Source organism: Schistocerca gregaria, chromosome 5, assembly GCF_023897955.1.
Source record: "Schistocerca gregaria isolate iqSchGreg1 chromosome 5, iqSchGreg1.2, whole genome shotgun sequence".
Taxonomy (NCBI): Eukaryota; Metazoa; Arthropoda; class Insecta; order Orthoptera; family Acrididae; genus Schistocerca; species Schistocerca gregaria.
The window spans coordinates 275443021-275455159 of NC_064924.1; the positions used below are offsets into that span (position 1 = coordinate 275443021).

General features: G+C 41.0%; 1 protein-coding gene across 5 annotated transcripts in view; it reads left to right on the forward strand.

Moving 5' to 3' along the window:
• The window catches only part of LOC126272596 (GATOR complex protein WDR59), a 238149-nt gene that overhangs the window by 210140 nt on the left and 15870 nt on the right, over window positions 1–12139 (forward strand). For 4 of the 5 annotated variants that reach the window (XM_049975537.1, XM_049975533.1, XM_049975534.1 and 1 more), the window contains 2 exons: window positions 5029–5125; window positions 11935–12088. In XM_049975537.1, the coding sequence (XP_049831494.1) occupies window positions 5029–5125; window positions 11935–12088 (251 nt within the window). Of the gene's footprint in view, window positions 1–5028; window positions 5126–11934; window positions 12089–12139 lie in introns of those variants that run through there. The other variant, XM_049975538.1, reaches the window with a different exon arrangement.

A 12139-nucleotide genomic window follows, 5' to 3' on the forward strand; every position in this document is an offset into this window, starting at 1 on the left:
CCCCACCATGGATCCCTGCTCTTTCCATCTGTGCCAATACAGAAAAGTTTCCTTATCGTGCCCAGAATCCAATCCCGTATAATGTTCCCTTTGTTGCACAGCTCATGGAATTCCCCAAAATGACATCACCATCAAATTGCCTATCTCCAGCTGCAAATGCTTCTTCCACAATGACCTCCATCTTTTCAGATTCCACCAGTCCTTAACCCTCACCAACATAGTCCTGCAAAACCATGTCAATCAGGCCCAAACCTCCTTGCAGTACCTCCTTTCCACCCATTAAATCCTCCTCCTGTGCAATCCCAAATTCCTGGATCCCATCTCACATATGGAAACTGTTGTTCGCCAGGAAATAGGTATTACAATGCCACCTTTAAAAAAATAAAAAATAATAAAAAACCTTCTCCAACCTGTTCACTTCCTACTCCCACCTTGGACTACCACTGTCCAGCACCACTACAACAACCTCCAGACCTCCCCTACATCCCCTCACAGCTGACAAACCCTGCGTCGCAGACCTGCTGCATTGACCCCACCCTCAAAAACTTCCTCCCACTACCACACAGAATCCAGAACCTAAAAAGGCCTGAAACATTTCCTCCGAAAGACATAGACCCAAAGAAATATCAGTCCTTTCCAAAAGCCTTACCTTCCATCCCACTCCCAAATTCAGTAATGCTGGACTGTTGAAGACCTATCCTTCTCCCAGTCCCTACAGTGGAAACGCTTTTTCACCACCAACCCTACCAGTCAGACTCAACCAAAGACCAATATAGAACCCTGACTGATGCAGTTCACTCTTCCATTGAGCCTTAATCTGCCCCTACTGATCCCAAATCACCCCTGTTAACGTCCCTCAACATGCAAGCTGGCCGTACATCTGCAGGAAGAACCACAATCCACCACATAAAATATGTTTCCAACCTTATTATCCTACTTCTTGACAAAGGCTCCACCATTATTATTTTGAACTGCAAGGAGTATCTGGCAGAAGGACTCTGCCAGCTGTCAGATTCACCTCTCCCCTCTCCTCACCCCTGCTGCTCACTGCACTCTTACCCTCTACATGATTCCTAAAGTCCATAAACCCAACCACCGAGGATGCCCCATTGTAGCCAGTTACTGTGCCTCCCCTGAGAGAATGTCTGCTCTCGTAGTACTGTCTCATACATCCTCCCACCACCACCTACTCCAGTCTGGTCACAAGCATCACCTCTCCCAGCAAAGGCAGGGCTACCTGTGAAAGCAGTCACATGATCTACAAGCTAAGATGCAACCATTGTGCTTCATTCTACATGGGCATCACAATCAACAAGGTGTCTGTCTGCATGAACAGATGGATGAGTCCGTTGTCGAGCATGCTTCCCAATGCAATTTTCTTTGTTTGACAACTGCTTTTGTTCAGCCTGTGCCATCTGGATCCATCCTACCAACACCAGCTTTTCTGAAGTGCACAGGAGGGAACACTCTCTGTTATGTATCCTATGTTCCCAAAACCCTCCGTGCCTCAATCTTCGTTGGTCATTGTCCTGTCCCCTTCCCCACTCCACACCGTTTTATTTCACAAGAAACCCCCAGTCTGCATACTTCTCGTTTCTACGCCACACTCTCCCCAAACGTCTGTCTAACCTCCCTTCTGCATGAAGCTGCGCTACCCTCTCTCCACTTTGTCCCTGTATGATCTCACAAACAGCACTTAACCATCTCCCACCCTTACACTGCTCTCCTTCCCCCTCCCTGCCCCAGCCTCCTCCTTAACCCCACCACTCAGGTCACTTCTCCTATCGTGCGCAGTTGCTCACAGCCTGGTCCCCAGAGATGGGAGTGTTTGAGCTGCATTTGCCTGAATGTGTGTGTATGTTGCCTATTTCAAAATATGGCCTTCTGTGTGAAAGCTTGTGTGTTTAGTAGACTTTTTGTTGTGCCTGTCTGCGACCCAACATGTCTGCTGTCTGGTGAGTAGCAGTCCATCTTTTTCATAATATTGCCATTCTTCCATCCTGGATTTTCCAGTATTTCATTTATAGCCTTACTTAGGTTGCTTTCTGAATAGCCTTCGTATAATATTTCTATGTTGGATTTTACTGCTTTTGTTAAATATTATGAGTTTCTTATACATTGTTGTGTTTTACACATGGTTAGGTTGTGTGGTAATGTGTATTTAATATTTTTTGTTCCATATGAGGTAAGTTATTTCCAATTCTTATACTGCTGCAGTAATATTACTATCTGTATATACTACTGGGGCCATAACTGCACATATGGAAATGTGGAGAATGGACAATAGTAGTTGTAAGGCAGCCATTATGTATTAGGGAAAATGCAGTTCTCTTCTGACACAACCTGAATCTCTCTGTAGTCTTGTATGCCTGGCTGTAAGGTACCCACCCTGGGACTAATGTGCTGTAAGGCATGATGTAGCTATAACAATATTCTAGTACACTCTCTGACACTAGGTAATAATTCCCTTCACTTCTTTGGTGTACAAAGCTCTAATAACTCATCTATGCCACAGTCTGCACAGTTCAGCATTTAGTTACCTCATCATTGATGAATGAACTGCTAAATTTCCAACATGCATCAGTTCTTTGCGTTACAATTGTGGTGTCTGGTCTAGTGATTTTTGGTGGCTGTGGTGGTGGCGGTGGCGCTCACAAATTCGAAGACCAATTTTGCGCTGCTCTTCGTGTTAGTCTATCCTGTGCATATCTGTTCTTCTCTGCATAACTACCGCAACATGCAATGAAACTGCATATTGCAGTCAAAGCTTGATCTCCTTGTACAGCTTTTACTCCCCCCACCCCCCACCCCACCCCCTTCCACCTCACACACACACACACACACACACACACACACACACACACACACACACGTACATTCCATTGCCAAATTAACTAGTCTTTGAAATCTACAATATGATGTATCAAACTGTCCCTACTTTATACAAATTGTGCTGTAAAGTTATTTTCTTCCTAGTTTCAGTTACCGGATCTACTCATCAAATCTTCTGCATTATTCTGTAGCACCATATTTTAAAAACATCTACTTTGTTTGTTTCTGAACTGCTTATTGTCCACATTTCACTTCCATATAAGACTACACCTCAAATGCTTTCAGGGTGCATTTCCTAGCCTTTTAATTTAAATTATGTGTTAACATATTCCTCTTTTCACAAAAACAATTCTGCTAATGTTACTTAGCTTTTTATACCCCCTTCTTGTCTGCCATTGATAGTTTGTTTGCTACCTAAGACACAAAACTCATCTGCTACTTTCAGTGTTTCATTTCCTACAGTTTCATGTGGAATGCAAACCATGTGTCATTTGTGGCTTATCTTCACATCTCTGAGAGGTGATGGCTATTCTAAAGGCAGAATATCTATTTCACACTGTACGACTAGACATCAAGCCTGACCAACATATTAGTGAAACAGTGTTTGATAAGGGTTGCCAGCCTCACATTTAATCACCAGACAATTTGAAAAAGTTATAAATTTGACACCATTGATCACCAAACTAACTGTAACCAGAAAACTTTAATTTTCTTTTGTATTGAATGCAAGATATCTAACTCCAACTGACTTCTCGCAATGTACTCAGCCCTCTCAGCAGAGAACAAATTTTTGGATATTAATTCAAAGATTTGAAGGTCAGAAAGCCACACCAAAATCAAACAGTTCAGTTTCTCCAGAAATAAAATCATTTATTACCTCCTTAATAAACAATGTTTATGTTTCCTTATCTTAACGTGCTTAGTCTCCTCCTATATCCTCTATGTAATAAAAGGCTGTCATTGAAGGATAAAAGCTACTTGTACTAAATTGTTATACTCAGGACTTAAAGAAACAGCAACTAGTGATGCATATCACTACAAAAAAGTTAGCACCATAAAATCATGCTCTCTTACACTGAAATGGCCCTGTTTGTTTACAAAATTTGTAAAGTGCTAGTAACACATCATTTCCTGGTCTCATTGTACCAGCCTTTTTCACTCCATGAAGCTCCAATACCGATTCATGGATTCTGCAGTTCAGCAAAGCTCTTTTAAATGTTTTATCCAATTTACCAGATAAGTGCTATGACTGCTGGAAGATTGGCTTGTTTCTCACATACAAGTATTCTCATTGTTTCCGATTTCTCTATTTGTGAACTAATTATCAGAAAAGATAATGAGACATGATAGAAATAACCTCTTAACCTTAGCCAACAAAGTCCTGAACGTGAATCTCCAACAGTATTCACTATGAACTGAAAGTTTCACACACCAAGGCTACCAACAAAAGCAGTATCCCCCTTTTGCACACTTTATAACATCATCGAAAAAATCTCTATGGATATTTGGGTTCACCTCAGTGACTATGGTTGTCACTTGCACCATACTTAACGCACATTTAAATTCTCACTGTACTGTATCTTTGTGTATCTTTTATTGAAAAATGCTACTCTGACAGTGCATCTCGAACAACTTGTAAGAGGTATGAACAAAGTTGAACATGCCCATGGCACAGAACAAGAGTGGATCTCTTGCACACAGGTCACCTTATCAGCTTTTTTTGTGCTACTTCACAGTTGTTGCTTGTCCTTTTTAGAACAACCATAATCTGCATTGGTATATTAAGCAAAATTCTTATTGTTATCAACAGCAGTGAAATCACAACTATCTGGATTTATAAAGATATGTTCTCAGCATCTCTCAAATGTAGTAGTTTATACATAAAGGTGCTGAAATTCCAAGTGCTTGCTGCTAAACACATTAAAAAATTAGAAAAAACTATACTTAGCTTTGAGAACTTGTCTGCTCTGTTCTAAGTGAGGAAGGAGGGATATACTGGATAAGATTGGAATGGAGTGGCAGATCCTTCATACCCTAGGTTGAGATAGATCCCCCTGTTGCGAGAATGAGGAGAGACAAAGATGAAAATGTTTTGTCAGCTGCTAATATTGTGAAAAAATTATCATGATAATCGTGTATTTTCCTTAAAATTGCATGTTTCAAGTTGAATGAAGGATGCTTTACCTTGGATTTCAGAATGCTGGATGAAAAAAATACATTCCTTTATGATATGTACAAGAAGGCATACGCAGAAATTCTTCACAGATGGTGTCTACTTGGTGCAAGAACTCAGGTACTAGGCAACATTCATATTTCAAAATGTGTTTTTAATTTTCTGATAAACACAGTTCAATTGATCACCTTATTGTTCATAACAGTGTGCATGCATAGTTGTAGACCCTTAGACTCATAAGAAATATTTTTTTCACTAAACCACAATATTGGCTAAACTCATTGTTATGGTACCTCAGTAGCTAATAAACTTCTCCACTTCATAGGAAGAAGGGGACATGCGTAAGTCAGTCAACTCTCTAAGAGCAAATATTTTGTCAGCCACAGTGTTCAACTCTTGAATCTACATGTCTGATTGCCCTCCTGAATGCTTACCATAATTGTTGCTATTCTTGTGACCTAACAAAATTCATTCAAGTTATTACGAATTTGTTCTATGCAGATAGTTAACTTTTTCATCAAAAATTATGTCTTGCACTTCTATTTACTAACAGTCTCGGCTGGGGTGGGTAGTGGGGGTTCAGAAGAGGTGTGAGGCAGAGGGGCGGGTGGGTAGCAAGGCAGGAGTAGGGGACCATGCTTTAATGCTGTGTGTGAAGCCTACAGGGATGTGGCAACACAGAAAGATGGGCTGCTAGTTGCAGTGTCAGTAGAGCTGCATTTGGGGAGGACAGAAGGCATGTGTGAGGTTAGAGTGGGAGCAGAGATAGAGACAGATGGAGTACAGTGACTAATGAATGTTGAGGCCAGGGACCTTACAGTAACATAGGATGTATTGCAGTGAGAGTTCTCTCCTCCAGAGTTCCTCCCAAGGCCAATTCAGAAAAGCGAATGTCAGTGAAACGAATCCAGACGGCACGGTCTGTGACACAGCCCTCGAAATCAAATGGTGGCCATTAATGCAGACAGATAGCATGTTGTGGTCATGTCCATGGAGAATGCTGCACAGTGGTTGCAGCTAAGGTGGTAGACTACGTTGTTGCTTTCACAGGTGGTCCTGCCTGTGAGGGTGTTGGAAATGTTTGTGATAGGACTAGAGTAAGTGATAGTGGGATGATGTGTGGGATAGGTCTTGAATATAGGACTTTTACAGGTATATGAATAGATTAGATTGAGTTTTCATTCAGTGACCCAAGTATGAGATGATTCTCATGGACGTAGAACAAATTAGAAAGTATAAAATAAAACCTTTTGAATATTATACTTACTACTTTGATCATTTGTCAGGAGATTGCCAAAATAGGTGCATACATTACAATAAATTGGAACAGCTAATATTCGCGGATTTAATACATTGTCAGACTGAAACATAGCTAAGCACTTTTAATAAATTTATCTTGACTTTTGTGATCAACTGCTGTCAAAACAGATATCTGACAGACATTTTTGCCCTTAAGCTGGTCTAACAGCCCCTGTCAAGAGCCATGGGGTCAGAGGTAGGGAGCAAAGTTGAAATTGGAATGGGCTAGGATACTGTGTGGTTGGACAGGCAATGAAGTACTACTGTGGAAGGAGTGGGGAGGATAGTGGAGAGAATATTTCTCATATAAGGGCACAATGATAGCTGGCAGAGACAATCAGACGTGACAGTCTGCAAGCCCTGCCACAGTGACCCCTTTAAAAATGTTCAGCACAATCTTCAGTCTTGCTACAAATCCCTCAGTCCATCACAGAATCCCCCCCCCCCCCCCAAATATTCCCACTTTCTATACACTTCCTAAAATACATAAACACAACTACCCAGGACACCCCATTATATCTGGATGCTACACAAGCATGGAGAGACATGCTACTCTTGTTGACCAACACCTGTAGCCTATTGCCTGCAACCTGCTCTTCAATATAAAAGACAATACCATTTTCTCTGCTGACTCCCCACTATGACTATTGATATTTAAAAAAATCTGGAATTTGATACATCAATATTTTTAAAAATTGTTGTTATTTACCCTTGATATATCGTCAAAAAGTATTGATATATTCAAGGAGAAAAGACAGCCTGCCTATTCCCCTTAGAGCAAGAATTGAAAGAAACGCACTTAATTTGAAAATTTGTAACTTAATAATGGGACTTTGTGGAGTTGGAAAGCTTGTATTACAATACTTTTTTTGGTCGACTTGTTGTGTTTTTGATTAAAAATTGTGTACATGCTGCATTGTCAAGCTATATTTAATTCCAGCTAACCTCTCATACCTTATTTTCTTAATTTGTGATTGGTTACATGTCGAAATAAACCAGTTTTATTGATGGTGTAGGAAAATTTCATGGTGAAGCTATACATTGCAGTTTCTGTTGGTAGTGCTGACCACTGCTTACTTCAGCATTTCCCCCTCACACTTCTCCACCTGCTGCAAAGACCAGACTTGTCATGTATATTTTGGTTCATCATTTCCAGCAGCTGTTTTTGAAGAATGATGATGTGAAGAAATAACACACTAGTTGCATTAAAAATTGTTTTTTAACAGAACTGGTGTGCCAGTTCTTCAAATCGGAAATCTTTTTATTCCATCCACACCCCCACCACCCAGTGTGATTGGACTACCTCTTTTGTGCAACGTATAGGTGCTTCACGCAGTCAAAGAGAAAGACTGTATGTGATGAGAACTCAAAAAGTAGTAAGAAACCTTCGTACACTGAAAGTAAAATTATATTTTAATATAATTTCGAAACAACAATTTCAGGTATTTACTGAAAATTGTAAAAAATGTATATAACATAAAATAAAAATGTTGACATTTGATGTTGCCATTTTGATATCAACATATCGATAAATTTGGGAAGGAAATATTGCTGACATATATTCACATTTTATCAGGAGCCCTACTCCCCATAGTTCCTGTACCTTTACCACTCGGCTCTTTGCTTGCCACTGTCACTTCCACCTACTAACTTAGTTGCAACCACTGTACAGCATTTGATGGGGGCATGACCACTAACAAGCTTGTCTGTCCGCAAGAATGAGCACCGTCAAATTGTGACCAACAAACAACTAGAAAATCTAACTGGTGAGCAGGCTGCACAACATGGTGTGCTTGACTCCAATTACGACTTCACAGCCTGTGCCTTTCTGGATTTGCCCAACTATCACCAGCTTTTTTGAACTGTGCAGGTGTGAACTCTCCGTGCAACATATCCTATGTTCACGTAACATCCCTAGCCTTACTCTTCACTAGACACTCCCTCCACCTACCTCTTTAACCCTCTCTGCTTCCACTCCAGCTCAACACACTTATTCCTCCCCTACCCCCTGTGCCGCCCCTTCCAGCTCACCTGCACAATCCTTTACTTTTCCCTCACAGTACCCAGCACAGCTCTCCCGATGTCACACCTAGCAGCCACCATCCTGTTCCTGTGCATTCCCATATGCAGTACTACACCATCTCCCCCCCCCCCCCACACCCCCACCCCCCACCCACCCACACACCACACACACCTTTTTCCTCTTTTTTTTTTTTTTTTTTTTTTTTTTGGGGGGGGGGGGGGGTTTCTATAGGGTCTTCCTCCACCCTTGTCCTGTTAGCCCTCCCCTTTCCACCCCATACCTCTTCTGTGCCCCCTCTATTAACCTGAGCCAATATTTTATTACACAGAAGTTGAAAACAGTGGCACAACCGTTTCCCAATTGCTAATGCATAAGTAAAGATGTTATCGACCTAAAAGCTAGAAATAGTTTATTACTAATAAAGCATCTTCAGTTACAATATTTTATTTTTCTGTTTCAGTCCAATCTGTTTCGGAGCTACTTTAAGTGTCTCATTTCCTAATCTAATTCCCTCAGCATCACCCGACTTAATTTGACTACATTCCATTATCCTTGTTTTGCTTTTGTTGATGTTCATCTTATATCCTCCTTTCAAGACGCTATCCATTCCATTCAACTGCTTTTCCAAGTCCTTTGCTGTCTCTGACAGAATTACAATGTCATCGGCGAACCTCAAAGTTTTTATTTCTTCTCCATGAATTTTAATACCTACTCCGAATTTTTCTTTTGTTTCCTTTACTGCTTGCTCAATATACAGATTGAATAACATCGGGGAGAGGCTACAACCCTGTCCTACTCCCTTCCCAACACCTGTTTCCCTTTCATGTCCCTCGACTCTTATAACTGCCATCTGGTTTCTGTACAAATTGTAAATAGCCTTTCGCTCCCTGTATTTTACCCCTACCACCTTTAGAATTTAAAAGAGAGTATTCCAGTCAACATTGTCAAAAGCTTTCTCTAAGTCTACAAATGCTAGAAACGTAGGTTTGCCTTTCCTTAATCTTTCTTCTAAGATAAGTCGTAAGCTGTCTCACGTGTTCCAGTATTTCTACGGGGTCCAAACTGATCTTCCCCGAGGTCGGCTTCTACTACTTTTTCCATTCATCTGTAAAGAATTCGTGTTAGTATTTTGCTGCTGTGGCTTATTAAACTGATTGTTCGGTAATTTACACATCTGTCAAAAGCTGCTTTCTTTGGGATTGGAATTATTATATTCTTTTTGAAATCTGAGGGTATTTCGCGTGTTTCATACATCTTGCTCACCAGATGCTAGAGTTTTGTCAGGACTGCCTCTCCCAAGGCCAATGGAATGTTGTCTACTCCGGGGGCCTGTTTCGACTCAGGTCGTTCAGTGATCTGTCAAACTCTTCACGCAGTATCGTATCTCCCATTTAATCTTCATCTACATCCTCTTCCATTTCCATAATATTGTCCTCAAGCACATCGCCCTTGTATAGACACTCTATATACTCCTTCCACCTTTCTGCTTTCCCTTCTTTGCTTAAAACTGGGTTTCCATCTGAGCTCTTGATGTTCATACAAGTGGTTCTCTTTTCTCCAAATGTCTCTTTAATTTTCCTATAGAGGTATCTATCTTACCCCTAGTGAGATAAGCCTCTACATCCTTACGTTTGTCCTCTGGCCATCCCTGCTCATCCATTTTGCACTTCCTGTCGATCTCATTTTTGAGACGTTTGTATTCCTTTTTGCCTGCTTCATTTACTGCATTTTTATATTTTCTCCTTTCATCAATTAAATTCAATATTTCTTCTGTTACCCAAGGATTTCTACTACCCTCGTCTTTTTACCTACTTGATCCTCTGCTGCCTTCACTACTTCATCCCTCAGAGCTACCCATTCGTCTTCTACTGTATTTCTTTCCCCCATTCCCGTCAGTTGTTCCCTTATGCTCTCCCTGAAACTCTGTACAAACTCTGGTTCTTTCTGTTTATCCAGGTCCCATCTCCTTAAGTTCCCACCTTTTTGCAGTTTCTTTAGTTTTAATCTGCAGGTCATAACCAATAGATTGTGGTCAGATTCCACACCTGCCCCTGGAAATGTCTTACAATTTATAACCTGGTTCCTAAATCTGGGCTTCGTATCTATCTTGGCCACAATAATGTGTTCACTATGCTGTTTGTAGTAGCTTACCCACATTCCTATTTTCCTATTCATTATTAAACCTATTCCTGCATTAGCCCTATTTAATATTGTGTTTATAACCCTGTAGTCACCTGACCAGAAGTCTTGTTCCTCCTGCCACCGAACGTCACTAATTCCCACTATATCTAACATTAACCTGTCCATTTCCCTTTTTAAATTTTCTAACCTACCTGCCCGATTAAGTGATCTGACATTCCACGCTCCGATCCGAAGAACGCCAGTTTTCTTTCTCCTGATAACGACATCCTCTTGATTAGTCCCTGCCTGGAGATCTGAATGGGGGACTATTTTACCTCCGGAATATTTTACCCAAGAGGATGCCATCACCATTTAATCATACAGTAAAGCTGCATGCCCTCAGGAAAAATTACGGCCGTAGTTTCCCCTTGCTTTCAGTCATTCACAGTACAAGCACAGCATGGCCGATTTGGTTATTGTTACAAGGCCAGATCAGTCAATCATCCAGACTGTTGCCCCTGCAACTACTGAAAAGGCTGCTGCCCCTCTTTAGGAACCACATGTTTGTCTGGCCTCTCAACAGATGCCCCTCCATTGTGGTTGCACCTACGGTATGGGTATCTGTATCGTTGAGGCACACAAGCCTCCCCACCAAAGGCACGGTCCATGGTTCATGGGAGGAGGATCTGAAACCTAATATTTGTCCCTTTAAATATGTCTGCTTGTGTTTGTATATGTATGGATGGATATGTATGTGTGTGTGTGTGTGTGTGTGTGTGTGTATGTGTGTGTGTGTGTGTGTGTGTGTGCGCGCGCGCGTGTATATACCTATCCTTTTTTCCCCCTAAGGTAAGTCTTTCCGCTCCCGGGATTGGAATGATTCCTTACCCTCTCCCTTAAAACCCACATCCTTTCATCTTTCCTTTTCCTTCCCTCTTTCCTGGAGAAGCAACCGCTGGTTGTGAAAGCTAGAAATTTTGTGTGTGTGTTTGTGTGTTATTTTATTGTGCCTGTCTACCGGCACTTTCCCGCCAGGTAAGTCTTGGAATCTTTGTTTTTAATATATTCTATTGAATCTGTATGATATGTACAAATTACAACTTTGAACCATCTAACTGCTATGCTTCCATGACACCATTCTAATTGTAATGGTAGGCACTGTTCCATGGCACGCCTGGCTTCTCCGAGCCGGTATGTTGCATTATGGAATAACTGATCAACCGGTGTATGTGACTCCCAGACAGTTAACTATCCTAAACAAAATAACTTACAAAAAATACTTTCACTCTGATGATCATTGTTCATCAGTTAGGTAGATGTTCAGTAACACAGTGCTTTACTAAAGGTGATATTTTACGCCACAAGCTGTCAATAATGTTATTTCATTTCATAGTAATTTGCAAATGAGTGAAGTTGTTTTCAGTTTAGATCATATTTTATTGTCTTCTATACCTGTAATCTGAAATTCTCTAATGTAACTTTCCAGGTACTGAAGTATCTGTGTACACCACCTGAACCACATAGAGGTGTTGAGTTTTTCACGGAATGCACAAGTTGTAACAAGCAGATACGAGGCCCTGGCTGCTCATTGTGCAAGAGACTAAGTTTTCAATGTGTGATTTGCCGCATCTCAGTGCGAGGTAAGTTTTTTCATTTTATTGTATCTTACACTTTTGAAGTATTCATTGTTA